The sequence below is a fragment of the Lycium barbarum genome, chromosome 12 (genome assembly GCF_019175385.1).
Source record: "Lycium barbarum isolate Lr01 chromosome 12, ASM1917538v2, whole genome shotgun sequence".
Taxonomy (NCBI): Eukaryota; Viridiplantae; Streptophyta; class Magnoliopsida; order Solanales; family Solanaceae; genus Lycium; species Lycium barbarum.
This window is the reverse complement of record NC_083348.1, coordinates 77,622,313-77,650,178: the sequence shown is the minus strand read 5'-3', so window position 1 is coordinate 77,650,178 and position 27,866 is coordinate 77,622,313. Positions and strand designations below refer to the sequence as shown.

Sequence of the window (27,866 nt, the reverse complement as noted above, 5' to 3'; positions counted from 1 at the left end):
TAGTAAGAACCACACTGATAGTTGCCGGTTTGACAACCGGACTGAAAGTCTCGTCACAATCAACACCTTCCCGCTGAGACCTGCCATCACCTACAAGATGGGCTTTATGCCTCTCAAAAGAACCATCAGATTTCTTTTTATGCCGAAAAATCCACAAAGACTGAATAATATTAGCATTTGAAGGACGAGGGACCAACTCCCAAGTCTTTCTAACAATAAGAGCATTATATTCATCCTGCATAGAATTTTTCCAATTCGGGTCATTAAATGCACCAACTGGATTTCGGGGAATAGGAGAGATGGAGGTGGTGGTGGCACTTAAGGCTTGATTTTTGTATTTCAAATTCGGCTTAAATATCCCATGTTGACTACGTGTAGTCATGCGAGTAACTGGTGGCAATGTAGGTGAGATGGGGCTGGCAGGGACGGGACTGCTGGTAGGAGAGAGTGGGGCCACGCCAAGAGAGGGAAGAAGTTGTTGGGCAGCTAAGGTGGTGGAAGCGACCTGCTGGAAAAGCGACAAGGGAGGAGAGGAAATGGGTGGGTTCGGGTGTTGGGTTGCAGGAGGGGGAGCGGGCCATAATGGCTGCATTTGTGGAGCATTGGCCTGGTCATGCAACAAATGTATTCTTAATTAGGAATTATCATCACCCGAAAACTCATATGAGGTAGGAGTTGGATTATTTATTTTTGAAAATGGAAAAGAGTTTTCATCAAACCACACATGTCGGGCTATGATTATTTTTCAGCTCGATAAATCATAGCATTTGTACCCCCGATGATTGGAAAGATACCCTAGGAAAACACACGGAGTGGACCTAGATTGTAGCTTATGAATTTGTGTGGAAGGGAAGAGAGGAAAGCATAGACAACCAAAAACTCGGAGATGAGAGTATGATGGATTCTTTTGATAAAGAATCTGAGTGGGTGTCTTATATACTAAGATTTTAGAAGGGAGAATATTGTGTAGGTACATTGCCATGGCCAAAGCGTGATGCCAATAGGAGAGGGGCATAGATTCATGGGCAAGGAGTGTATGAACAATATTGTTTATGGATTTAATTTTCCGTTCTGCCTTACCATTTTGGGGTGAGGTGTGCAGACAAGAAAATCAAAAAAGCATCCCGTTTTGTTCACAAAATTTATGAAAAGGACCATTATCAAATTCACGCCCGTTGTCACATTGAAATGTTTTGATTTCTTTTTCAAATTGAGTGAGAATGAAAATCCGGAAAGACAAGAAGATACCATAAACTTGGGACTTTGTTTTGATGGGAAAAATCCAAAGAAAATTAGTATAATTGTCAAGAAATAAAACATAAAATCTGTGACCGGAGGAGCTAAGAACAGGTGAAGTCCATAAATCACTGTGAACAATGTCAAAGGGCATAGTAGTAGTTGAAAGAGAGTCATAAAAAGGCATTTTAATCAATTTCCCCAAAGGACAAGAATGACAAACATTGTTTCGAGCCTTATTACATTCAATCAAATTAGTACTACGTAAAGAACTAAGAGTTACATCCCCCGGATGACCCAAACGGGAGTGCTAAATATGAGGAGAGATGATGGTAAAAGCAGATGGTACGGAAGACGAAATGGCTCGATAATTTTTGGAGGATGGATAAAGATCACCCGAACTCTCACATCTCATGAGTTTTCTCCCCGTCCATAAATCCTTCACAGAAAAACCAAAAGGATCAAATTCAACAGAAACCATATTATCGATAGTAAATTTACGAACGGAAATAAGGTTTTTGATGAGTTTAGGTGCATGTAAAACATTTTTCAGGTTTAGGGAGGGATTGACTTGAAGGGAAGTATGACCACAACCATGAATCGGAATCATGTTACCATTACCAACAACAATGCCATTGTTTTTGCTCAATTGATAGTAAGATGAGAGAGTACCTTGGGAGTTGGTCATGTGAGATGTGGCTCCAGTGTCCATGTACCAATTGTTGTCATCGGGCGGATTCAAGGACATTGTATGCATAGCCTGATCAATATCCGTGGGCACATACCCACCATGCTGTGGTAGAGGGGCTGCCGAATAGAATGACTGGGGAGGGCGAGCACCGAGAATGCCCTGCTGCGACTGGGCTGGGCGTGACTGCTGCCACCCGCGAGGCTGCTGCCACCCTGTGGTGGGGTAGGGACACGGTGGAGTGGCCCACGGCTGTGGCCCCCAAGAAGTCCAAAGAGGGGAAAACCAAGGCTGGGCAGGAGCTCCTTGGTGCTGCGACGCGGCGGGCAGGCTGGTCTGGTGGTTGTTTCGGTTGCCCCCGCCGCTGTTCTGGCCATTCCCACCACGGTTGTTGTTGCGGTTCCCGCTACCACGACCGCGGTTGTTCTTCTTTCCACTATTGTGGGAATTTTATCGATTATTGGAGGTATTTTCAGAATTGTTGGGCTGCCCATTAACAGAGAAATTATGAGAATTAATATTGTAGGAAACGAGAGCAGCATTCGAACCTGATTCGTGAATGGCGTCCTCACCATTGCTGTCTTCCTTAAGTTCGAGCATCAACCGCACAACGTCAAAGGATGGGAGAGGAGTACGGTGCTGCACCGTTGTTCGAAAAGTCTTATATTCTTCCGATAACCCACGCAAAAGACGGAGCATAAGACGTTCGTCGGAGACTTTGTGGCCGACGTTGGCGAGGTTGTCTGCAAGAACCTTGAGCCTGGTACAGTATGCTTTCACGTTCGGGAAATCCACCAATTTGGTGTTTGTGAATTTGGCATCAAGAGCAAGAGCAAGAGCCCTAGCCGATTTTGGCATCGTACCATATATCCGAATTTGGCATCGTACCATATATCCATTGCCGTACGATGTCATCTAGCCGTTCCCATAGAGTCTTTGCAGCAATTTTTTCGGCTGCGGTTGTTGGGGATGGGACGGTGGAGGAGGCAGGAGGTAATATTTGATCAATTACCAAGTTTGCTCGGCAATGGAGCTTGAAGAGGGTATCCCAGTTATTGTATTGGCTTCCTTCATAGTCAAGAACAATAGGAATGCACGATTTGATATTGGTGACTGTAGTTGCAGGATGCAACTTGGACGTGTCAGCCATGGAGATGAGAAGAAGGAAGGAACGAAGAAGGTAGGCGGCTGCTAGGGTTGTAGAGACCTAGTCTGATACCATGTAAGAGAATATTTGCCGTGATTATTCTCATTCATTCCATAGGTTAATATACATCATTTACAACATAATTGTAGGCTAAAAATTAGGAACTAATTTAACTAATTGATTCTAACATATGCTATCCTAAAAATAGAAGATTACAAAATATTTTTGACTAAATATTTACATAATCTAACAGTTAGTGTAATTTTTTTTAAACATATATCAGGTTATCGTTACCTCCTGTAGTAGATAACCTGTCTTATTTTTAAGATTATAAATCACTTCTTTAAGGAGGATTACATGTAGATATTCTTTAAATGATCTTATAGCACAAAAATATTCTTATACATGCGATTTAATTATATAACTTAAACTCGTTAATTATTATGATTGTCATCTTGATCTTTATGTCAACTGGCATCACTATATATATATATATATATATATATATATATATATATATATATATATATATATATATATATATATATATTAAATAAAATATATATACTTTCATTTGCTTATACTTTCATTTTCCCATAAGACATGCTTTTAATATCTATGTTTGTTCATATCGAGTGAAATGATTTTGTAATTAAGTTGCTAAAATTAGGTTTTGAGAAGACTTTCCGTTAAATTCCTGGATTCCTGGGAGTTCAATTTGAACTTCTTAGCTCAAAAAATTTACAGACAATTGGGACGCAATGTCAGAAAATAAAAATAAAAAGGTAAAAAGCATTGTAACAGAAATTTCCATCATGCCAAAAGAAAATACAGACGAATATATAAACTTAAAAACAAACCGATGGTATGTTTCACGGGATGGGATCTTGGGGCCTTTGCCTCAAGACACGAAGCATATATATGACCAACAATTCTTTTTATTTTCAACATGATAACTTAGAAATATACACTAATAGTTTTCATTTTCTAGGAACAACATGAAAACAATATATGTACATGATAATGTTCTTTATCAACAATTTCCTAATTAAAGAATAATATATACTCCCTACGCTTTAAGTTATGTGTCTTAGGGCCCGTTTGGACATAATTTCAAATTATGATTTGCATGAAATCAAGTTAATTTGAAGTTGAAATTTTATTTGGACATGCAATTTGAATTTCTTATGTTGTATTTTTTCTTATAAACAAGAAATCCCCACAATTTGTGGAACTATCAGAACTTCCCCAACTCTTATATCTTATCTAATGAGCAAATTATAGTTTATAAACAAGGTATCGAAATATCCTAAAGTGTCGTATTAATAGAGAGCATATCTCCATGTTCCTTTTATAAATAAATGCTTGCAATTACATGCTACAAACTTTCAAATACACATATTTTTATAAAGGTCTATTAGTCCGGGAAAATCATCAATAGTAGTAACTAGTTATTCTTTAATATAGTCCTTCAACTTGGTATGGACAATTTCTTCATGTCGAGCCTGGTTTTTTTTTTTTTTTTTTGTAAAATTTAAAATGATGTGTCTTTTTTTACTAATATAAACTTATGAGTCAAGTTTAAAATTTTAAAAAATTGAAATCACAACTTGAAATTTGAAATTCTACTTTTTAGAGAATTTGGGATTTGAAATTGAAATTGAAGTTTTGTGCAGATTTCACAAACTAACACTGATATCAAATCAAAACTTGAAATTGGAGTGTCAAATCCTATGACCAAATGCCTATTTAGTTTGACCAGACACGATGTTTAAATCTGAATCTTGTGATCTTACACTTAAGATATATATAGCTTGTTATAAAAGCTCAGTTTTTCACGAAACCCCTTTTTTATGTTAATATTTTACCTTATAACAATTGTTTACCTATAACAGCAACAATTCACGAAACCCATTTTTTATGTTAATATTTTACCTTATAACAATTGTTTACCTATAATAGCAACAATTATCTTTATAAAATTACTCCTCTATAACATGCATCTATCTTCTTTTTTGGTAACATAATAACTAACCATCTTTATAGAAATAGAATCTCTAAGATTACTAATAATATGTCTAGTGATTTTGACCAAATATTTTGATTTAAAAAAAAAAACTATATTTATTTCTTCCATCAATCCTATAAAGTTTAATTTTCAAGTAGATTTGAAGTGTACTGTGCCTCAGAGCTTAAATCTTTGTGTATTTAGTTATGAATTTATTGAAATTGTACTAACTTTCTTTAATATTTAGTTAGTGAAGTATTCATTGTTTTTGAGATTTGGAATTTAAATAATTTAATTTATCATTTGTTATAACATTAAAAAAATTTAAAAATTAGATTTTATGCATCATGTGTTTATTTATAACAACTAAATAAGCTTTAAATGTGTAAATATCAAGTGTTGTTACAGATGTATAACAGTCAGTCGTTATAGCAGTCAAAAAATCTAAAAAAAAAAAGGGCTATTATAGAGAGGTTTGACTGTATACCAAATATCTTTGAATCTTATATATATATGTGTGTGTGTGATGTAGGGATCGGACGTTACCCCCCTGAAACATCTACGATAAACATTTGACATTGTTACTTCATTTTTACTCATTCTTCTTAGAAGGTCTACTATGACTATAGTGCCCTCTCATTTATGGTTTTATATTTCTAATTTTTTTTTTATTTTTGACTCGTTTATCAACTTAATAAAACACATTAATATGTTTAAGCTCCAACGTACATACTACACATTCCGACGTTGGGATATTTACAATGAATATTCCGTATGTGGTGGAGGGTGTAATCGGGTAATTTATTTATTATAGCTCGTAAAGTTTTTATGTTAATTCGAATAATATTTTAATATACATTTATTTCACTTTAAGGTGGTTAATATTAATATGCCGACTCCAATATATAAGTTGAGTTGATCAAATCAGGAGGATCACTTTCACTTTCACCTTTACTTCGCGCACTTGGAAAAACTCTCTCTTTGATCTTGTTAATGAATTTGTCGGATTATACCTTTTATGTCAAAACATTTGTGAATCAAATAATATATAATATGATAACAATACTTAGCATGTTAGTCTAGTACGGTAGACATTGAAAATACTTTTAATCAGTATATTGGATAACCATTTTATATATTTGTGGAATTGTCTACACTATCTAAGGATCCACTAGGTATCTATACATGTCAAGCAACTATTAACAATTTTATTTGAAGCTATGTATTTTACTTTCCGCCTTGCTATATAGTATATATGTTGGCACATGATTAAGGTGTCTAACTCAAATTTTCTAGCATGTCAAGAAAAGTCTACATTTATTCGAAGGACTCCTTTTCTGAATGTTTATTTTGACATTTTAAGAAAATTTAACTTGCTTGGATAAGTTTTTCTAGGAATAGAGCTTCATATTTATTTTCAAACGACTACTTTTCGTTGAAATGTACTTTGCATAAAGCAATATGTTGGTAACATTCAGAAAAACGATATTTTTCCCAAAGGAAACTATAACTATCCAACCACATATTAATGTTACAGATACTCTTTGTCAAAAGTATTTATCTTGAAAAAGTTTTCTAATAAAAATTGTGCAAACGCCACTAATTTTGGGCACAATGAATAAATAGCTGCTATAGAAAGATATAAAATTTACCGTATTACATGGGATGTTAAGTGTTATATACATCGTTATTGTAAAAATAAAAAAAAAATTATAACTATATTATACATCTATTATACATCAAAAAATTTCATGAACCTTTACAAATTACAAGATTAAAATTGAACAGAATAAGGGGGAGAGAAAAGGTCCCTTTTTAGGCTTCGTAGTTGTATTCTCAAAGGGAAGTTAGGCGTCGACCATCTTCACCCAATTGTTGGCTTCAGAAAGGTGGAAAAAAAGTAACAAAAGATAAAAGTGGACCTGTGGTAAATCTCGAGTTGTCAAAGTGAAAAATAAAATGAAAAAGAAATTTAAAAAAAAAAGGTGAGACGTCTAAGTCTATAATTGTCAAATTCAGGATTTAAGAAGATATACATATTTAACACCATATTTATTACCCGCACCCGCTCTTTTCACCAAATCTTAACAATAATTCAAGTAAAATATACATCAGCTAATCATGATTAAACAATAAGGGGTCGTTTGGTGCATGGTATAAGTTGGGATATTCCAGCACTAATTTTTTACACCATGTTTGGTACAAGGTATAAATTTAGGATAAATTTATACCTTGTACCAAACAAAGCACAAAATGCATCCTGGGATAAAAGATGAGATATCCCATCTTATCCCACTTATACTGGGATTATTTTATCCCATTCAGAAGATGGGATAAAATAATCCCAACTCTTGGGCTAAACGAAAACAAAAGAGGGGGCAACAAAGAAAACGAAAACAACGGTCAAGATAATCATCGAACAAGAACAGCTAAGAAAGAGCGAAATGTCAACACTCAAGTTTGCGAGCATTCCGATACAAAAAAGAAACAAAGAAGAACAGAAAGAAGAGAAAGAAGAAATTAGTCCTGGGATTACAATCCCCGGATAATTTTGACTATCTACCAAACGACCACTAAATGTATAAAAGAGAAGTGTCTACTTCCTCCGTCCCATATTAGTTGTCTACATTACTAAAAATAGCTATATCAAAATATTACTTGTCAATTTACAGAACCAAGATAGAATTAATTAAAAAAATTCTATTTTGTCTGTACCATAATTGTTTTTTAAAGTAACCAATGTTGAGTAGAGTGTAATTTATTAGAGTATGTTTTAAAAATACACTTTTATTTACGATTTCTTAAGGGACTTGTAAATGGGAATGTGCATAAGTAATATGAGACAGAGGAAGTAACATTCATTTAATTGATATAAATACCGGATACGAATTAATTACCCATTTTACAGTATTAATAGTTTTCAATATGCAAGTAGCAAATTAGCTAAGTTTACCTATATTTACCTACAAATAACCTAATTATATATATGATTTTTTTTAAAAATTATTTGTGCATAAAATTTAAATTCAATGTCGGAACTCTCTTTTATGGAAATGCAGAATACCCAACGAGTCATATGGTCACTCAACTTAAGAAAATTACTTAGTAAAGTCATGTATCTATTTTTTGTTCCTCCTATGGTCATTTAAGTTTATGCATTTGCCTTATAAAGTAACAAGCCAAAAGTCACTTTAAAAATAAAAGAAAAATGGCCAAGGTAGTCCCTTAAATTTAGACTTTGAGTTAAAACACCCCTTATTTTTTAACACCGAACAATAATGGTCATCCAACTATTTTTCACTTTCTTACTTCGTTAATTAGATTGTGTTCGTCCTATAGGTAAGTTCATAACATAGATTTTTTTTTTAAAAAAAGAAACAAATCATAATGTCTAAAAATAAAAAGAGATATGCGATAAAGGGGAGGAACAACTATTGTTCGAAATTGGGAGCGATATTTAATATTTTTAGCGGGAGGAAATAATTTTTACCCAAATAATTACAAGATTGACAAAAATAATATTTGAAAACTTTAATTTTTTTTTAGTACACAATGATTATGTAGAATCTCCTCAATTTATGTGATGTCAAATAATTTATATTATTATGATGATACCCTTCAATGTGTTTCTATGTTTTTTCTCTTTACGAAAACCCTTTTGTGCGTTCCGTTATTTTTAATATCACAGTTAGAGTTTTACTAAAATTGTATATTATTTTATATTATTAAAAAGTTGTTATGTTTTATGTTAAAGAACAAGGATTACTCTAATTGAAAATTCAAACTTAAGGGATTACTTGACTCTTTTTCTTTTATTTTAAAGTAACTTTTAGCCTTTATTATTTTGTAAGACAAATATATAAACTTAAATAATCATATGGGGAAAAAATAATTTTATTAGATAATTTGCATAACGACTATTCGAAGAATTGACTCAATACCCAACCATATGCCATAGTTCTAGATTCCACCTCATCGAGATTAGACAAACAAACTTTTTCCTTAATAGTTAAAACAAACAACCAAAATAGCCCTAACATTTGGGATTGCCTCTCACTTGGTGGCAAATAAAATAATCAAATTATCAATGTAGCTGTTTTCTTTTGGATGAAGAAAGGGGTATACTTGTCAAGTGGACTAAAGGGTGACCTCTTTGAAAAGACAACAAATATGAAAGTACTGGTTACCCAAAAGAACCTATGAGTGAAGAAAATTAAGATGATGAGACAAAGTCATTCAAAAACCTGTCCACAATTAATAAGAAGCCAAAAGCAACTTATTTTTTTCCCTCCAAAAAATATTACTACTAAGAAAACATAAATAAATTCATGCAAGTAAAGAAAAGAATTGTCAAACATAGATGCCTATATATACCTCCCTTCACACTTCTTTCTTCTCTCCTCTCAATTCTCTCTCTCTCTTCTCTTCTAAGAAACATCAATCAAGAATCCATATTTGTTTATTCAAGTTAGAGTACTTTACTTGTATCCATGGATGCCCCTTTGAGATCAAGAACTTCATTGTGGCAAATTCTTTCAACATTCTTTCTCCTAATTTTATTAGGTAATGTACCTTCATTTTTTCCTTTCCAAGATGGTTTAAATTACACTGCTCCGTCAGAAATTGGCTCTTCATAAACGTCTCTGATATCATTTCGAGGGCCAACATCCATCGGAGATTCGCGTTCTTTAATAGTGTGGAATTTTTGTTTTTAAATGCCATTATGATTACTAAGATTAATATTCTGAATTATGTGCAACAGGTTTGAACAATATTGGAGGAGTAGAATCACTTGGGATTAATTATGGTCAAGTTGCAAACAATTTACCACCACCAGATAAAGTCCTTCAACTTTTGCGTGCTCTCAAGATAACAAAGACAAGAATCTATGACACAAACCCTCAAGTGTTGACAACATTTGCCAACTCCAACATAGAGTTAATTGTGACAGTGGAGAATCAAATGCTAGCTACATTATGTGACCAACAACAAGCCCTTCAATGGGTAACTAGCCACATTAGGCCCTATTTTCCGGCCACAAACATCACAGGCATCGCAGTGGGCAACGAGATCTTCACTGACGGAGACACGTCTTTAATGACATATCTTGTGCCAGCCATGGTTAACCTCCATGCAGCACTTGTTAAAACAGGACTTAGTCAATCCATTCAAGTCTCTTCCCCTAATTCACTTGCAGTTTTAGCCAATTCTTACCCTCCTTCATCTGGTAGTTTTAGGACTGACCTTAATGGGATCATGCAACAATTCTTGCAATTTTTATCCACAACAAGATCACCCTTTTGGATCAATGCATATCCTTATTTTGCATACAAAGACAGTCCCACCAAAATTTCCTTAGACTACGTGCTATTCAATTCCAATCAAGGGATGGTTGATCCATACACCAAGCTACACTACGACAACATGTTGTATGCACAGGTAGATGCGGCTATATCTGCAATTGCAAGAATGGGTTTTAATGGGCTAGAAGTTAAAATTTCTGAGACTGGATGGCCTTCAAAAGGCGACTCTAATGAAATTGGTGCCACACTACAAAATGCAGCAATTTACAATAGGAACATTTTTAGGAGGCAATTGCTTAATGAAGGGACCCCTTTGAGACCTAATGTGAGATTAGATATTTATGTGTTTGCTTTGTTTAATGAAGACATGAAACCAGGGCCAACTTCAGAGAGGAATTATGGCTTGTTTCAACCTGATGGAACCATGGTTTATAATGTGGGGTTATTGTCTACTACTTCTACTACTACAGAGCCATCATCAGCTTCCATTTCCCTTGCTTCATCTGCCCCTCCTATGGTAAAAACATAGACTTTTAATTACTTTGTAAACTTTTTCCTTATTTGCCTAATTAGGAATAAACTCAACTAAGGGTAAGATGTAATTAAGCATACATAATTCACTACAAAAAAAAAAAAAAAAAAAAGATTAACTACGAAATTCATAGTAAGTCTGTCGCTAAATAACTCGTAGCTATCAGGATTTTTTGATAATTGATAGGATTGGCGACAAATTCTTGCTATTTAGTGACAAAAGTTGTTCGCCATTAATTCTTGGGTTTTAATGATTAAAGTGAATTGATATAAATAGTCATACAGTAAATTAACTGATATATGGTTTTTTTTTTTTTTGGATTAATGTGGTGTTGTTATTGTACATATTATTTTCAAACAGGTGAAACAAGTAGGATATCAAAGCTTGGCCAACTGGATGATGATGTTTGCATATTTTTGCTGGCTTTTAATGAGATGAAGATAACATGAAGGTTAAAGCGGAGTACTTGGCTATATATACATCGGCAAGTCTTCTCTTTAAGCTGGTAGAATCACAAAGAAGGATACAAATAGTAAGTCCAAATTCCAACAGCAAAGGAAAAAATTATTTTCATTTGTTGGGAATATTCATTTGTTAGCCACTGGACGTCTATGCATGCATCAAGAATGGAGCTCACGACAACTACCACAGACTATGAATGGACACAATGAGCTTTCATGTAATATTTTTTTTTTAAGGGATCTAGTTTCTCGTTTAATAGAAAAAGTATGTATAGTCGACGTCATTTATTGTGTAATATAGAGATTGATGTTCCGAAAGATTAACTAGCTCATTCCTTGCTAGGGTATTGACAAAATTCATTTTGTTAATTATGAACATCCCATTGTGCAGAGGATTCTATATGAAATGCAAAGGGCTTACAATCTTTTAAACATTTGTAATATATGTATCTATAATATTTATTGTTCAGAAATAACATACAACTAGAGATCGTTTGGAAATAATGATTACGTCTTTGGAGGTGGATTCCATAACTATTCTTATAGGTTAAACAAGAGAGATAAGTTCTTTCTAGCCTTCTTTCTTTTCTGGATATACAAAAGTTTAAATTAAATATAACGCGACAAAAGGGCAAAAAGGATACCTTTTTTTCTTTTTAAATTTTTAGATATATATAATCTGCTAGCTAGGGCAACCTTTATTCCCTGGGCATAAACCGTCAGCATAGTGCATGTCTGCCATCCTTTTCTTAAAGGAGCATGCTTTAGACTTTTTCACTGTTGAGATATGAAACAAATTAGTAAACGGCTTTATGAATTTTATATGTCAATGTTCTTTATACGTAAAAGAATCACAAAACTTTGGGATCCATTTGGTATCACCTAACATGCTGCACATGAAGCCACCTCTAGTAGATCTCTTAGCCAACCGAAAACAAATATATATATATATATATATATATATATATATATATAGGGAATCCAAAAATAAGAATCATTGTATGGATCATTCGCTGAAAAAGGGAATACCTATAACAAACATTGGTAAAATTCTGAAGTGATTCTTCACGGGCAAAAAAAAAAAAAAAAAAAATAGAGGCCATATAGACAATGCATTCTCTTATTAGTCGGAAGTCCCACGCAACTTTGGGAAAAGTGTTGCTGTTTCTTTTGGATGCTAATAACTTAGGCATATACAATTACTAGTCTCAAGCAATGTATTCAGCAAAAACTGAAAAAACAGAAGTAGATTACATGTTCAAATATCATTAAGTTTTTTTGGTACTCTTGAAAATATAAAATAGAAATATTAAAATGTTTCATGAGCTACATAAAACATTGCTTAAATCTCTCATGAGCAAAAAACTCGAACTTTTTTGTGTATTTTCACAAACTAGCAAAACTTACTCACATTCGTGACCTTCATTAGTTGCCAGAAGGTATATTTGTTTGCTTCTCTCCCGTATCTAATATTTGTCTTGTTAGTTTTCGGCAAGTGTTTGCGATCTTCAATAATAACCGTAGGGTGATATTATATAATCTTTTTTTGAGAAGCTGAACCACATGAGATTCTCAATCGCTCTTTTTAGTGGAGAGGAATAGTGCGGGAAGGGAGCGAGACCAAGCCGAGCCACTAGTAGACAACCTGTTTCAACTCTAATTCTTTATATCCCATTTTCTTTTGCTAATGTTAGTCTTTGATTAGTGGTCAAGTGAGATATGTTTCATCTTACCTGAATATCCCAATATCAACATTTCTGGATCATCGCTAAAAATTTCCCCACAAGCAACATCTCCAGCTGTTCAATTATCATATAGATGTATATTAGCCATAAGCTAATTGTACGATACACATGAATCCAACACTAGTCTTCCCACCACAATCTCCCTAACTGCCTTCGCCAAATATTAGCAAAAGGAAGAATTAAAATAATTAAAAAATTGACGATTGGAGCATATTAAAGTTATAACAAGGCACCTTTTCTAATCTTGTGCAACATTCTAGCAGAAAACAAGTACAGGGCAACAAAGGAGGTTCTATTGGTTGCTTTTTTGCAACCAAACAAAATTGATACAGTCGGAAAGTTGCTTAAGATACCCCATTCCCACGTAGGTTATCATGTGCATTTGCCGAATTTGATGATAAGTTACTTATAGCATTGTTTCCTCTTTGCAGGGTTGGCAATTAGGAGATCCCTTTTCTTATAGCATAGGTCCATCTTTAGCTTTCAAATCATCATGATATCCTTCAAGAAAATCTTAGGTGCTCTTTACATTTTTCCTTGGAACTTGAATATAACCTTGTCTTCTAATTAGCCAAATCATTTGACTCAGAAATAGAGAAATTATAACCATATAATTTGGTAGAGGCAAATTCAAAATTCAAAGTTTGAGTTCCTTAGCAATTTCAAATGGAATTAGCAATAATAACTAAATCCACAAATAAATATATATAACTATTTAGTGGATTTTCTTAATACAACATTCTCACCCTGGGTTTCATGTAAAGCGTTAAATGGACCACGACCAAATCCCAAAAGCTATGTTAGGCTCCTGAAGCTTTGAATGACTTAGGCCTCATTTGTTTTCATTAAGATTAAGACATCTAAATCTGAATGCACATCTGAATGATTAAGATGTTGTCTCTAAGTCTGAACACTGAATGATTAAGACTGTTTGTTTTTCAATATCTGAATGTGCATAATGTATTTATTTAAACATAATAAATATATAATTCAAATTAAAAAGTAACTAAATAGTAGAAAATAAATACAAATTTAATAAAATAAAATATTATTTGATAAAAAAAATAAAACATTTATGTTCACTAGTAATGGTGGAGATGTTTTGTAGTTGTGGTGGGTGGTGAGTGGGGATGGAGGGGTGAGTGGGTGGTGGGCGGTTGGGGTGAAGGGTGGGAGGTAGTTAGGGTGGGGGAGTTGGTGGGGAGTGGGGGTGGGAGGTGGGGGTAGTGGGAGTGGGGTGGGTGAAGTGGAGTAAGGGTTAGTGGTGGGGAGTGGTGGTGGGTGGTGTGGGGGTAGGGATTGTGGTGCGGAGTGGGTGGTGTGGGGTAGGGATTGGTGGTGGGGCGTGGGTGGTCTGGGGTGGGATTGAGTTTGGTGGTAGGGCGGAGGTGGTAGGGAGTGGGGGGTTGGAGTGGAGGGTGGGTGGGTGGTGGGGTTGGAGTGGAGAGTGGGTGGGGGTGGGGGTGGGTTGGAGCTGGTGATAAAAATGTTTCATACAAAGATACCTCTTAATGATATTAAGACCTTGTTCAAGATCTTAATGATTAAGATCTATTCAGACCCAATAAGTACTAAGATCTTAATGCAAACAAATGCACTTAATGGCTTAAGAACTGAACCATTCAGATTCAGACCTCCAATAAGTGCAAACAAATGAGGCCTTAAAGTGATTGTTCATGAAAATTGAAGATCCTTGATGCATCGTTAGCCTCATAGGTTCTCCACTCATGTCAAGGCTGAGTTGGGTAGAGATCTAACCTTCTAAAAGTGGTGTCGTCGAAAAGCATGGCTTTCTATCTAGTGCTTGAAAAATTGCAAGAAATGATGCTAACATTATACTAATTTGTGAACTTGTGCAAGTTTCACCATATAAAATTATTTTTATATGTTTGACTATGAGAAGACATGATCATAACTTGAATATACTCGCATGCCTTTGAACTATTTATGTTTTACCAACGGAAATACATGCTTAAGTCTTATGATGAGAATAAAATCAAAGATTAATAAGATATTTATGCTTGATTTTGATGTTGAGACCAAATAGGCCACTGATTATGATGAAAGTATTGGGAGGAACTCTCAGTTACAGGATACTCACCTCCCGTTATCTAGAGACCACACGTGCTAGTAATACAAAATTTCAGAATTTCTAAATGCTCGTTACTCCATGTGAGAAGATACATAAGAGTAAAAGAAATAGTATTAAGCAACATGTCCAGTTGTTAAAGAATGTAGTTTATACAACCATCCACTCACATAGTCATACATTTTACAAACACGACAAGTTCAACAATTAACATCTGAACTGGCACGCTGCTGAATAGCTCATAGGTCAATAGTTCAGGAAGAGGATAGAGGTGGATGCCTTCACTGGAGCACATGGCTGCCATAATCTGAGTTGAACTTATCGTACCTTGGTGCATGGAGGTGTGCAGATGGTCTAGTGTTCTGTAGCGCCATCTCAATATCTCTCACGGTTATTGGTCCAACATTGGGCAACTCTGTCGAAGAATGCAATAATTCAGTACAAATGGATGAGATCGTGGACCTAAAGAAGTGCCTCATTAAAATTCTTCACACAGTGCTGGGTTAACAACAGTTTCAATGACAACAAAGTCACTCAGTGAGTCAAGTATAATGATTCTGCTGGAATAGTTCATTTGGGTAAAGAATCACACTGTATTCTTGTAACTGGAGCAGGTAAAGATCTGTAATGAAATACACATACACAATGAACATGTATCAAGTGCACTTTACCGGTATCTAACATACATTGACTTCTCTAGGTCGTTGGATCAAGCAGTAATTCATGGGGAAGAAGCATATTTTAGAGCTTATAACCAAAATTTTGTTGGAAGACAGATTAACAGAGTGGATGCATTGATTGTCATTAAAATATCACCATAAACCAATAGCATGCATGTGGCAGTATTGAGAAATAAAGGAATAGTCTGGTAGGAGGATGTGACAGAGAGAGAAAAATAATATAGTAAGCATATACCCTTGCCACAGTAGAAAACCAGAAACACGAAGCCCCTTACATCCCGGCATATACTTATTACCCCTCCCACCCCAACAAAATAGTGGATAAAATATGGCATACCATCCTCAGGCACCACTTCTTCCTTCTCTTCAAGTTGTGCCATTAAACGTCTTAATGGTTGCATGGCAGCCTCCTTGCATAATAGCCGAATGTCAGAACCGGAAAAACCTTCTGTCTTTTCTACCAATAAATCATATGGAAGTGGCGCCTCCTCAGGGAGGGATGGTAGTAATTCCTCAAACATGGCGCACCTCGCTTCTGACTCCGGAAGGGGCACGAGGATCTACAATTACAATCAAAAGGTGAACAAAATAGTTACGAGCTTGACTTACAAGTGAACGAGACTATATTAAGTATGACTGAATTCTATTCTTTTCCTTTTTTCAGCCAAGTCTTCTACTACTCACATTAAGCGCATATTAAGCATGTTCCAGAAAAAAGGTAATCAAAAGTTTCCCCACCCAGCCATTCCAGCTCTTTAACAATGAAAAAGGAGGGAAATTACCATATAGATCTATAATATGTAATTATTCAACTAAAAGATGAAAGTTCATTTAACAACCATACCTGCAAAGGAATAGCATTTATGGGAATCAAACCATGGAACTCTAAGTTAAAGCTTAATCCCCAACTTTACCATCTGGACCAATATTTACTGGCTTCAAATCTCACATGTTTTTACATAGATAGAAAGGCTCCATCCACTTAAATTATAAAATGTTTGACATGCTTTACTAGGAGATACTGACGAAGAAATGAGAACATTGTGATGCTAAATATAACTGAAAATAAAATATGATTTTGCTCTAATTCATTTATTTCTTGCAAATAGTCTTGTTATCAAGCAAAGTATGTTTCAAGCCCACACGAAAGATTACCCGCTTCTCAAGACGCCGGAGCATTGCTGCATCCAGTTCCCAGGGAAGATTTGTTGCTGCCAAAACAAAGACAAGTTCATCTGTCCGATTCAAACCGTCCATCTGCAGTGTATTTCAGCCATTACCTATCGATAAAGTTCTGATAAAACCATACTAAATGTCTTCACTAATATCAAAGAGAAGAAATGGCAAGATTGGACATAAAGCAAACTGTACAAGTTTATGGATTACTTTTAAGTTTTATCTATAGTGTGATTTCTTTAAAACAATTTATCCTGGTTCTGCATGATTATTGGCTAAGTCTAAAAAGATGAGTCAAACCATTTCCTAAGTTTTGGCATAAAGTTACTTATCCTCTCCAGTGTCAAGTGACTTTCCTCTCTTTAAGTTCCAACGACTACCCTACTCACTCAACTTACTTCTCACTGACTGTATAACAGCACATAATTCAAATCTGACTGAGCATTGTTACCTAACCAAAAGTGGCTGAAAAATCTCTAGGGTCAACGGTCAGGGAAAAAATCCAGATTCCAATTGTACTTGGAACCTCAGAAGGGTGCTAACCAGAAGAAATTCTATTAATTTGCTAATTTCAGAAGAAGGTTCAGCTGTTGTAACTTCTCATAACAGCAGGAAAAGATTTTTCTTAAGATGCTAGTTCATAGTTTCATTTATTCTTTTAAGAGGAAGGACTTTGAGGTACTGCCTCAAGTGCTTCTATCTCCCCAACCCACCCAACGTGAAGCCACAAAGGGAAGGGAGGAGGCGGGGGGGGGGGGGGGGGGGGGGGGGGAGTCGGAGAAACATATAGAGAGAATAAAAGGCAAAATCATTCCCTAGGGCAGTAATTGGCTTTTGACTCATTAATTTTTTAGAAAAAAAGTGTAGGCTTTTGACTTCTTAGTTGCATCGCTGTGCAAAAAGCATAGTTTTTCACATGTCATCCATGCACTTCTAATTATCAAGCTTCACCTGTATGAGCAATTCTGTTTTTAAACGCCTACTAGCTTCATGCTCACTACGAGCTTCCCCGCGTTGACTGATAATTGCATCAATTTCATCTAGAAAGATGGTTGAAGGTGCATGATGCTTGGCAAGCTCGAACAATACTTTTATCAATTTCTCAGAATCACCTGTATCACACAAGAAACTTTTAGAGTACACAACACAAAAACTGAAGCACTTTTCTCACCTGACCTGTCTAATACTTTATTCATTTAGAAGCTGATGAGATACACTGGAATGATCTCATTTGAGTTAGATGATTCAACATTCTACAATTGTCTTTCACATTGCAACAGAAAAAGATACATACAGAAGGCAGAGGCTGACAATCAAAGACAGAAATAAAAAATTGATGATATGTGGAAGAGCTGAACCCCATATACCCATACAGATGCCTTAATAAGTCAGCCGCATTAGGTGCTAGCTTGTGTCAAAGTTGACAACACACATAAGAGCTGTCTGAACGTCAGTGCAGACAAATAGAACCACATTGACCACATTATGCATAATAACTCAGAACATGCATTGGGTTTTAACTACACACCAGTTTTGCTTACCTTAGACATTTCATAAATCATGAGAAGTTATATTGCTTTGTTCCATCAAATTGCAAGGAAAAATATCCAGGGCAACTTTATAGATGCTTGTGTATGCTAGCCTTTTGGTAAACTTACAGGGATGTGTATGAAATAGACTGGATGATAGATTTCATTAGCTCGTTTCAGGAATAGGATCTTTTATATAGAGGTGATCCCCTTCTTTATTGGGGCATTATGGATCGCCCACTCTTGTACTTATCAATCACCAACTTGGTGTCTGGTTTTATTATATTAATGATATCTCTTCCTTACTGATAACTAAATACAGGGCAACTTTATAGGGAAAGAAATAGATCAAGCTGAATCCGCAGCTAACATTGGAGCGTGATATAGCATGACCTTCAGTGCACAAACCAAGATAAAATGTGTAACTTTATTTCAAATTGGATGGTATCTACTTTTTGGTTGTCTAACATCATTGAAGATCAATTAATAGGATGGTAATATCACCCCTTCCACATTTCTCTTTTAATATCGTACAAATTTGGCATTATTCTCCTCTTTTAGTTAATGTTTGAGTCAATAGCCACTTCCAACTATAATCTTCATACCTTTGCCAAATGAATCAAAACCCTCAACATGAAAAATAGAAAAGACCACTTTAGTATATTGCAGAGGAAAAACTTACCACGCCATTTGCTGACAACTGATGATGCCGAGATATTGAAAAACGTGGTATTGCATTCAGTTGCAACTGCCTTGGCAAGCATGGTCTGCAAATTAACAGAGTAAAAGTTTAACGAGATAAAAGACATTATAACATCAAAAACGACTTTTGTATTCAGCCCCCTCCCATCTCAAGTTATTAAGCTTTATGTATAAAGAAAAGAAATGTCAGGATGCAGAATCTCAACAACATGAATATCAAACGGGACAGATCACCAATAGAAGTACAACCAGAAGGCAATTAACAACACAGTTTATATACAGAGCTGAAGGATACAGAATATGATTGAAAAAAAACCTTTTACACGGAAGAAAAACATGCTTACAGACCTTTCCCGTTCCTGGAGGGCCAAAAAGGAGGATACCTTTCCATGGAGTTAGAAGACCTTTGAAGTACCTAGAAGAAGAGAGAAAAAAGTAGATCTTCTCTCAATCACGAGGAGTCCTAATATCATGCTTTTTCAAAGAGAAAAAGTTCATGAAAATTACAAATAAAACGTCCGAAGACATTATTGGATTGGACATTGGCACTAAATCTTTCGTCCTTTAGGTTGCACCACAAGAGTACAAAGAATTATTTTTTTTTATAACCGTTCGACACTCGGTGGTACAACAATATTATAACCTCTGTATTCAACTTGTTAGACAAGCAGCATATAACCAAGTATTGTTTACTAAACCTACTTTGGATATTTAATTGGCATGACAACTGCTTCTTTTAGTAGACGCTTGGCGGTCTCTAATCCTTTAATGCTCTCCCACTTAACATCTGGATTACCACGAAGAATATCCCTGGAAATGTAAAACAGACAGAAATTTAGCAAAATTAGTCTCCAATCCTAACAATGATGGTGAACGAGATTGAAAACCAGATCCAGTCAACAGCATTTACTCTAGAGTTCAGGTCATTTTGTCAACACCTACCTGCTTAAACTTTCTCCTAAAGCGCGCATCTCTGCAGACTCGAAAGGGGGAAGTAGAGATCTTTGCCTGAAAATGAACATTTAAATTTACTGAACTTCTTCAGGAAGAGGGGTTGGAGTTTTGGTAGTTGAAAGTTGTTATATATATGAAATATCTCTGCGCAACCAAACACAAAACTTAAGGTCATTAGTTGTTGTGTCATACGGTTTTTCGTCCACTCCGGCAGACTGAACCCCGTTAACTCCATTAGATTGTGCTGAGCCTCCATTAGCCTAAACCAGAAGTAAGATTAAGCGTATCAGACTAAGATTAAGCGTGTCAGACTATCAATAGGATTTATATAATCATCTCATTCATCATCCGCAAATACCTGATTATACTGCTCGTAAATTGATAATTCTGCAGTGTTCCGCACATATCCATTTCCATTCACAGTCGAAGAATTTCCATTTTGTACAGCATCACTATTCTCAGTTGCATCGGGTGCAGGAACCTTCTTCCTCCCAAACTTCATATCATAAAACAACTTAAAATCCTAAATATTGACACCAAAAACAAGTGTTGTATATAAATACTCAATGTCCCTAACCCTGATCTGTTCATTTTATCAAGAAACACATCCAAGTTATGACTCATTCAGCAATTGCAACTCCTGTGAACAGAACTAACAATACGGTTTAACAAACTATTCATGTCAACTCTGTTTAACTCCCCATCAATTTCCTTTAATTAATAGTAGAACTTCAATCTACTAAGAACTAAATACTGGTTTTGCGTCTTCTTTTCTGCTCCCTTCTAAATTCTTTGGAAGACAATATTATGACACAAAGTTAAATAAGATCAAAAGCTGAACAATCCGACTTAATCGGAAAAGTCTTCGCCTACTTACTCATCTATTTAAATTTCAAAATCTACTCAAGGTCAGGCACATACTTTATGTTATCTCTTTTATTTTCAGCATTGACAAAACAATTTCTCTTTTTCAAACTTCAATAACACTTGTATCTACTAAACGAATAATTTATCACTTTACAGCTTGTTTCTTGTTCATTTCCACATTGCTGGGAAGACCATACTTTTGTTCTGATAGAACGCAACTACTCAAATCAAAACCTGAGCAGTTCAAACTACATCTACAATGACAAAATCTCATATCTAAATGAATTTTAACATCCAGTCACTAATTAAAAGGAGACATTTTAATTCCTTGCTTAATGACTACATCTCAGTTACCTTCCACACTTTCTGGAAGAACAAGAGCCAAATTTCGGTAAGAAACATCAGAATCAAGGCCCAAAAAGGTATTAAATCAATTAGGCAATGTCAATCTAACATCAGAACAATCTGTCCTCACAGATAATTCCTAAAGTAACACATAACATCAAAATAATGTCAAGCACACTCTTCATCTAACTTCACTTGCAATCGAAAATAAAATAAAATACAGAGAGCAGAAAATGGCTGAATCGAAACCGAAAATTTCACAGAATAAATCAAAACAATTTCTTTGGTAATTATAAAAAAAAAAAAAAAAAAAAAAATCTCTTTCTTTCGAAGGAAAACTGAAAATGAAAGAGAATAAACTTTAAGGAAATGTCAAACTAACACCACAAATATCTCTTTCTTTTGTCAATCCTGGTCTCACGCATGAATAGGTAAAACATCAAATTCCTACAAAACTTCACTTTAATCTCCAACTGTCACCTTAAAAATTCAGCAAAAACTCGGCATTTCGAAGATAACGCAAATAAATCAAAGCCAAAAATGCACGAACATAAAAATCATTTTGATTTTCTCAAAATCTAATTTATTCCTTCTCCGATACTTAAATCATTACCAGTTTACCACGACTCCTCCATGAGCATGTATCGACTCACACATATATCGTCTTAACATCACAAGAGAATCAAAGTGCATTAGTGGAAGTCTAAATTTACCGGAAAGGTCCAGCGAGTCAAAGCAGGTTCATCTGCCATTGAAGTAATAAGTACTCTTCCGATTCAAAGTCTGGTAGAAAGAGAGAGAGATAAGTAGTAATTTGTGATCCCTCTCTTTCTCCGTCACACTCGAGGAGATACTCAAAAGTATTTTCTTGCAATTATTTATGGTAAGTCACACACTGTTAACTGTTTACTGCAACCGTAACTATTCCTTTAACCCCACACCCCTCTGTCATGTAATCATGGAGACTGGAGAGATGTCGTTGTTATTTGAAAATGTTTAAAATTATGGACTACCCCATGACGTTGTCATTTGTGATATAAAGCTCCTTCACCTTTCATAATGTAGAGATAACGCCTGTAAAGTTATGGGATTGATAGCGACTTTTCTACCCGAACTCATATTTCTCTTTCATTTTGATTTGTCTTCATTTGATATTAGTACTATATACAAGCATGGGTTTGCACCCGGGCAATTCGCACAATTGCCCTTCTTTTGGGTGGTCTTTAGATTTTGCCCCTCATATTTGTGGTTTTTAAGTTTTGCCTTTAGCTTGGATACCTGAGGTTCTGGGTTCGAACCACCGCTCAGGCATAAAATAAAAAAATAATTTCGCAAGGCAGGGCTGAAGGGAGTGTATGCCGGATCCGGCATAAAGTCCTTAAGGAAAAAACTAAAGTTATGCCGAAGGGGGCATAACTTTTCCTCAAGGCATAGTTTAGTTATGCCTTATGGGGCAAAACTTTTCCTTAAGGAACTATGCCTTATGGGCAGACTTTTAATTAAGGCATAACTAAAAGTATATCTCATAAGACAGAACTTTTAGTTATATTTTATGGGGCACACTTTTAGTTATGCCCTTTTAGTTAAGGCATAACTAAAAGTATGCCCCATAAGGCGGAACTTTTCCTTAAGGCATAATTAAAAGTTTGTCTTGAAAAGAAAAAAAAAAAATATATATATATATATATATATATATATATGTGTCTCAAGGCAAAGTCTGCCCCTGTAACACCCCGTAAACTTGAACTAGGTGTGAATTTGTAAAACTCTAGTGTTAAGATGATATCTTATCTATATGAACCCATTCTTGATGAATTCGGGTGGAGGATGATCGTTTTGAAGTCAAACCAACTAGTGAAGTTCTTAAGGGCTCTTAAATTCGCCTAAGTTTTGGTAGGTCTGTCTTCTGGCGATTTTCATGCAAATGTATTGCGAATTTGGAAAAACTTCCTTAATGAAAGTTGTAGATCTTTGAAATAGCTTTCCAACGGTAGGTCGCCCAGCCCAAACAAAGCTGCGTACAAAAAGTTATGCCCATTTTACTGAAGCCTGTCTTCACTGGAAATTTTGCCTGTGTTACGGTGAGACGTTACGGGCCGTAACATGAACCGTAACGTCTCAAAATTTTCCAGAAACTCTCTGGAAATTTCCACTAAGGGACGGTCCGTAACACGAAGGACGGTCCGTTCTTCAGAGGCGTCCTTTGGCCCGTTTTCACCAGAAAAATATAAATAAGACCCTTGTTTTATTTATTCCTCCACTTCCTAAACAACCCTAAGGACGAAAATTATTCCCCCAAGTCTTCAAATCAAAGGTAAGGGCATCCTTAACATTACTAAATCATTATAACATGATTTTTGTGACCAAAACCTAGGGTTTGCAACATAAGTCTTCCCAAAGTGATTCAAGCTAGGGTTTGGGTGTTCTTTATTAGAAAAGTGATTTGTTAAACCTTGTTTAACAAATTAAGATATGTCTCTTTTGAAAATCTTATTTTGGAATGCATGACTTCTTTTCTTGAAAGTTCTTTATGGAATAAAAAGGGTGAACTTCTCATATAAAACCCTAATGTATGTCCCTTTTTAAAACCTTATTTTGGATGTATGTCTATTTTGGAAACCCTTTCGACTATGAAGGTAATTTATATGTCTCTTTTGCAAACTCTCTTGAAAGATCGATTCTTTATAAAAGCATGTTTTGAATGATATGATGAATTAGTTTTAACACTCTTGAAATCTATTATAGGTTTGATTAATGGTTAATGTGTGTGAGGGGACAAACCCACATTAAACCTAGATTGTAACAAACCCTACATATGTATGTGATATTATGAATGTTTTCCTCTATAGGAGATGCTTAATAATGATGGTTAAGGGTTGGTAATGATATTCTCGTTGATGAATCAGGACATGGAATCTTTCGTAAAGAAGTTATACGTTTTCAAAATATTCTTTGAAATGATTTATCTTTACGATATGGCATAATAAACCTTACTGGTAAATGGTGATGTGATTACCTTGGGATGAATTGTAATTCGGCTTTTATGCTATGAACTCTGTGGATGTGATTTTGCCTAGCCATTCGGGAGGATGAGTGGTCACCGGGGATTTCATATTCCGGTGTGCTTACGCCTAGCCATTCGGGAGGATGAGTGCTCACCGGGGATTTCATATTCCGGTGTGCTTACGCCTAGCCATTCGGGAGGATGAGTGGTCACCGAGGATTTCATATTCCGGTGTGTTTACGCCTAGCCATTCGGGAGGATGAGTGGTCACCGAGGTTTTCATATTCCGGTGTGTTTATGCCTAGCCATTCGGGAGGATGAGTGATCACCGAGGATTTCACATTTCGGTGTGTTTATGCCTAGCCATTCGGGAGGATGAGTGGTCACCGAGGATTTCATATTCCGGTGTGTTTATGCCTAGCCATTCGAGAGGATGAGTGGTCACCGAGAATTTTATAATCCGGTGTGGTGTGTTGTGACAAGGGAACCCTACGGTCATCCCCTCGATGTGATTGATTCTTGGGCTTGTATCGGCATGTGTGATATTCGTAATCTCTCGTGGAACTGTTGTTGACAATCATGATCAATTTGAAAGGCATAATTGAAAGTTGTAACTTGACAAAAGACTTTATAATCGATTTTGATAATTCTTATTGAGATACATATGCTGAATACCTGTTTTCATATTGGTTAATGGCTTTGTAAACTGTTTAACAAATGATATTAAGAATCACAAAGTGGAATCATTGTTTTTATACTATCCTTTCAGAACTGATTTCTTTATGTATTATTATATTTTATTTTTATAATACTTGTTGTCCCCGAGGCACTCACTGAGTACGAAAGTACTCAGGCATACCATTGTTATTTTTGATGGTATGTTAGGTAACGGAGAAGAGCAGGTTCGTGATACTCTCGACGCTTAGGAGAACTTGCTGCTGTTGTCGATTTGGTGAGCTCACATCCTTGTTAGTGGGACACTTCCTGTTTCATTTATTATTCTAGATTTTCGGGCTGCGTCCCGAAGTTAGACGATTGTTGTGTCTCTCAGAAGCTCCATAGATAGTTGTCAGAATTGTGGGTAGATTATCAAAAGTCTCGTACGACTTAATGGGTGTTCGCCACATTTTAGACTATTACTTATAAAGACTTCAGTTGATTTAATTCATGTATTCATGATTTGTTACATTTAATTTATAAACTGTTGGAGGCGAATGTTGAACCTGGCGGATTCAAGTATCATTATTGTGTTGCTTAGGTTCTTCCGATGTTGTTCATGACGTCGGATGCCGGTCACGTCTAGGGTGGGTTTTGGGGCGTGACAGCCCCCTCCGGCATAACTTTAGTTTTTCCTTAAGGATTGTATGCCGGATCCGGCATACACTTCCCCTAACCCTGTCTTGCGAAATTATTTTTTTATTTTATGCCTGAGCGGGGGTTCGAACCCAGAACCTCAGGTATCCAAGCGAAGGGCAAAACTTAAAGAACACAAATATGAGAGGCAAAATTTAAAGACCACCCCAAAAGAAGGGCAATCCATGCAAAAAAATGTTTGCACCCCATGCTTCGTCGTAACTTTTTCGTCGTCCGTTTGTGGGCCCAAAAAAATAAATTGTGGGCCCACATATTTTAAACAACTACTAATATTTAAAAAAAATTGTGAGCCCCATATTAAACACCAACCAGTAATAAAAATAAAAATAAAAATAAAAAAAAGTGGAACCCACCACATCCAAACTCACGGGAAAAAAAAAATGGATCCCATATTAACAAAATCAAGCAATATTAAAAAAAAATGAATCACATATTAAAAAAACAAACAATGTTAAAAAAAAGTGCTTAGAAAATCAAACAATTAAATCAATAATGATGGATTCTTGCCACATGCGTATCAACCCATTAGAGGGAGCAAATGGAATTATTGTACAGCAACATACTTAAAATACAAAAGTGCTTAGAAAATCAAACAATTAAATTAATAATGATGGATTTATTGCCACATGCGTATCAACCCATTAGTGGGAGCAAAGGAAATTATTGTACAACAACATACTTAAAATACTTTAAAAAAAAGTGTGGTCCCCATATTAAACACCAACCAACTACTATATAGAAAGGTGGGTTTGGGGCGCTTTTTCGTCGTTCATTTGTGGGCCCAACAAAAAAATTGTGGGCTCACATATTTTAAACAACTACTAATATTTTTAAAAAAATTGTGAGTCCCATATTAAACACCAACCAGTAATAAAAAAAAAAGAAAAAAAGTGAAACCCACCACATCCAAACTCACGGGGAAAAAAAAGTGGATCCCATATTAACAAAATCAAGCAATATTAAAAAAAAAAAGTGAATACCATATTAAAAAACACAAACAATGTTAAAAAAAAGTGCTTAGAAAATCAAACAATTAAATCAATAATGATGGATTCTTGCCACATACGTATCAACCCATTAGAGGGAGCAAATGAAATTATTGTACAACAACATACTTAAAATACAAAAGTGCTTAGAAAATCAAACAATTAAATTAATAATGATGGATAAAGTAGGACTAGTTGAAAATAGGCATGACCGAGACAAAATTTACATGTAATTTTCAGGAGCATCCATACTTGATCTATGTCATTGATTTTGCTGATAGTGACCATTGCTGGTTTAGTGACAAATTTATGTTACGAAAACCACTTTGATCCCATATTAGTACGATTAATGGACCAGATTGCTTAGCGATAGCAAATTGTGCGCACAATAAGGTTTAGCTATGTACAATTTTCAAAAACATGTGGTCCAAGTGGAGATTGTTGGAAATTTTTTATTTCCACATGCGTATCAACCCATTAGTGGGAGCAAATGAAATTATTGTACAACAACATACTTAAAATACTTTTAAAAAAAAAAGTGTGGTCCCCATATTAAACACCAATCAATATTAAAAAATTCAAAAAAACACCAACCAATTAAGCATTTAAAAAAAAAGTGTGGTCCCCATATTAAACACCAACCAATATTAAAAAATAAAAAAAAAGTAAATAAAGTGAAACCCACCATCTTCAAACTCACGGGAAAAAAAAAGGTGGACTCCATATTAACAAAATCAAGCAATATAAAAAAAAAAGTGAATCCCATATTAAAAAAAATAAACAATGTAAAAAAAAAGAGTGCAGACTTTGTATTCGTAGCAAACACTAATATAATAAAATTTTAGATACGGAGCACAATCTACAATGTTATTTTAATTGTGTTTTGAGCATAGTATCTCATATTGACAAAATCAAGCAATATATATATATATAAAAAAAAGTGAATCCCATATTAAAAAAACAAACAATGTCAAAAAAAAAAGTGCAGACTTTGTATTCATAGCAAACACTAATATAATAAAGTTTTAGATACGGAGCAC

General features: G+C 35.2%; 3 protein-coding genes across 4 annotated transcripts; 1 reads left to right on the top strand and 2 right to left on the bottom strand.

Moving 5' to 3' along the window:
• Positions 1 to 2,374: 2,374 nt before the first annotated feature.
• Positions 2,375 to 2,782, bottom strand: LOC132624483 (uncharacterized). Its single transcript, XM_060339256.1, has one exon. The coding sequence runs from the start codon at positions 2,780 to 2,782 to the stop codon at positions 2,375 to 2,377; it is 408 nt and encodes a 135-aa protein (XP_060195239.1).
• Positions 2,783 to 9,469: 6,687 nt separating this feature from the next.
• LOC132623675 (glucan endo-1,3-beta-glucosidase 14) lies at positions 9,470 to 11,800 on the top strand. The gene is made up of 3 exons (XM_060338467.1): positions 9,470 to 9,642; positions 9,842 to 10,899; positions 11,275 to 11,800. The coding sequence occupies exons 1-3, from the start codon at positions 9,570 to 9,572 to the stop codon at positions 11,350 to 11,352; spliced, it is 1,209 nt and encodes a 402-aa protein (XP_060194450.1). The 5' UTR covers positions 9,470 to 9,569; the 3' UTR covers positions 11,353 to 11,800.
• A 3,505-nt stretch (positions 11,801 to 15,305) lies between these two features.
• LOC132622432 (uncharacterized) lies at positions 15,306 to 22,458 on the bottom strand. Of its 2 annotated transcripts, none has more exons than XM_060337035.1 (11): positions 22,176 to 22,458; positions 20,609 to 20,773; positions 20,443 to 20,510; positions 20,239 to 20,304; positions 19,999 to 20,106; positions 19,645 to 19,711; positions 19,277 to 19,361; positions 18,017 to 18,177; positions 17,045 to 17,146; positions 16,227 to 16,449; positions 15,306 to 15,624 (listed from the first exon to the last, which is right to left on the bottom strand). In XM_060337035.1, exons 1-11 carry the CDS (start codon positions 22,212 to 22,214, stop codon positions 15,491 to 15,493), a joined length of 1,218 nt encoding a protein of 405 aa, XP_060193018.1. In that variant the 5' UTR covers positions 22,215 to 22,458; the 3' UTR covers positions 15,306 to 15,490. The 2 variants fall into 2 exon arrangements, with proteins under 2 accessions (XP_060193018.1, XP_060193019.1); XM_060337036.1 differs by having other exon boundaries at positions 20,609 to 20,746; positions 22,176 to 22,456.
• Between the last annotated feature and the right edge of the window lie 5,408 nt (positions 22,459 to 27,866).

What these genes read in the sequence shown, in the direction of transcription:
- LOC132623675 (XM_060338467.1), top strand. Translation starts at nt 9,570, where the DNA reads ATGGATGCCCCTTTGAGATCAAGAACTTCATTGTGGCAAATTCTTTCA. An exon ending in CTTTCTCCTAATTTTATTAG is followed by an intron (nt 9,643 to 9,841) that starts GTAATGTACCTT and finishes TATGTGCAACAG; the next exon opens with GTTTGAACAATATTGGAGGA. An exon ending in CTTCATCTGCCCCTCCTATG is followed by an intron (nt 10,900 to 11,274) that starts GTAAAAACATAG and finishes ATTTTCAAACAG; the next exon opens with GTGAAACAAGTAGGATATCA.
- LOC132622432 (XM_060337035.1), bottom strand. Translation starts at nt 22,214, where the DNA reads ATGGCAGATGAACCTGCTTTGACTCGCTGGACCTTTCCG. An exon ending in ATGCCAATTAAATATCCAAA is followed by an intron (nt 19,712 to 19,998) that starts GTAGGTTTAGTA and finishes CTCTTCTTCTAG; the next exon opens with GTACTTCAAAGGTCTTCTAA. An exon ending in AGTTGTCAGCAAATGGCGTG is followed by an intron (nt 18,178 to 19,276) that starts GTAAGTTTTTCC and finishes TGTGTGATACAG; the next exon opens with GTGATTCTGAGAAATTGATA.
- LOC132624483 (XM_060339256.1), bottom strand. Translation starts at nt 2,782, where the DNA reads ATGCCAAAATCGGCTAGGGCTCTTGCTCTTGCTCTTGATGCCAAATTC.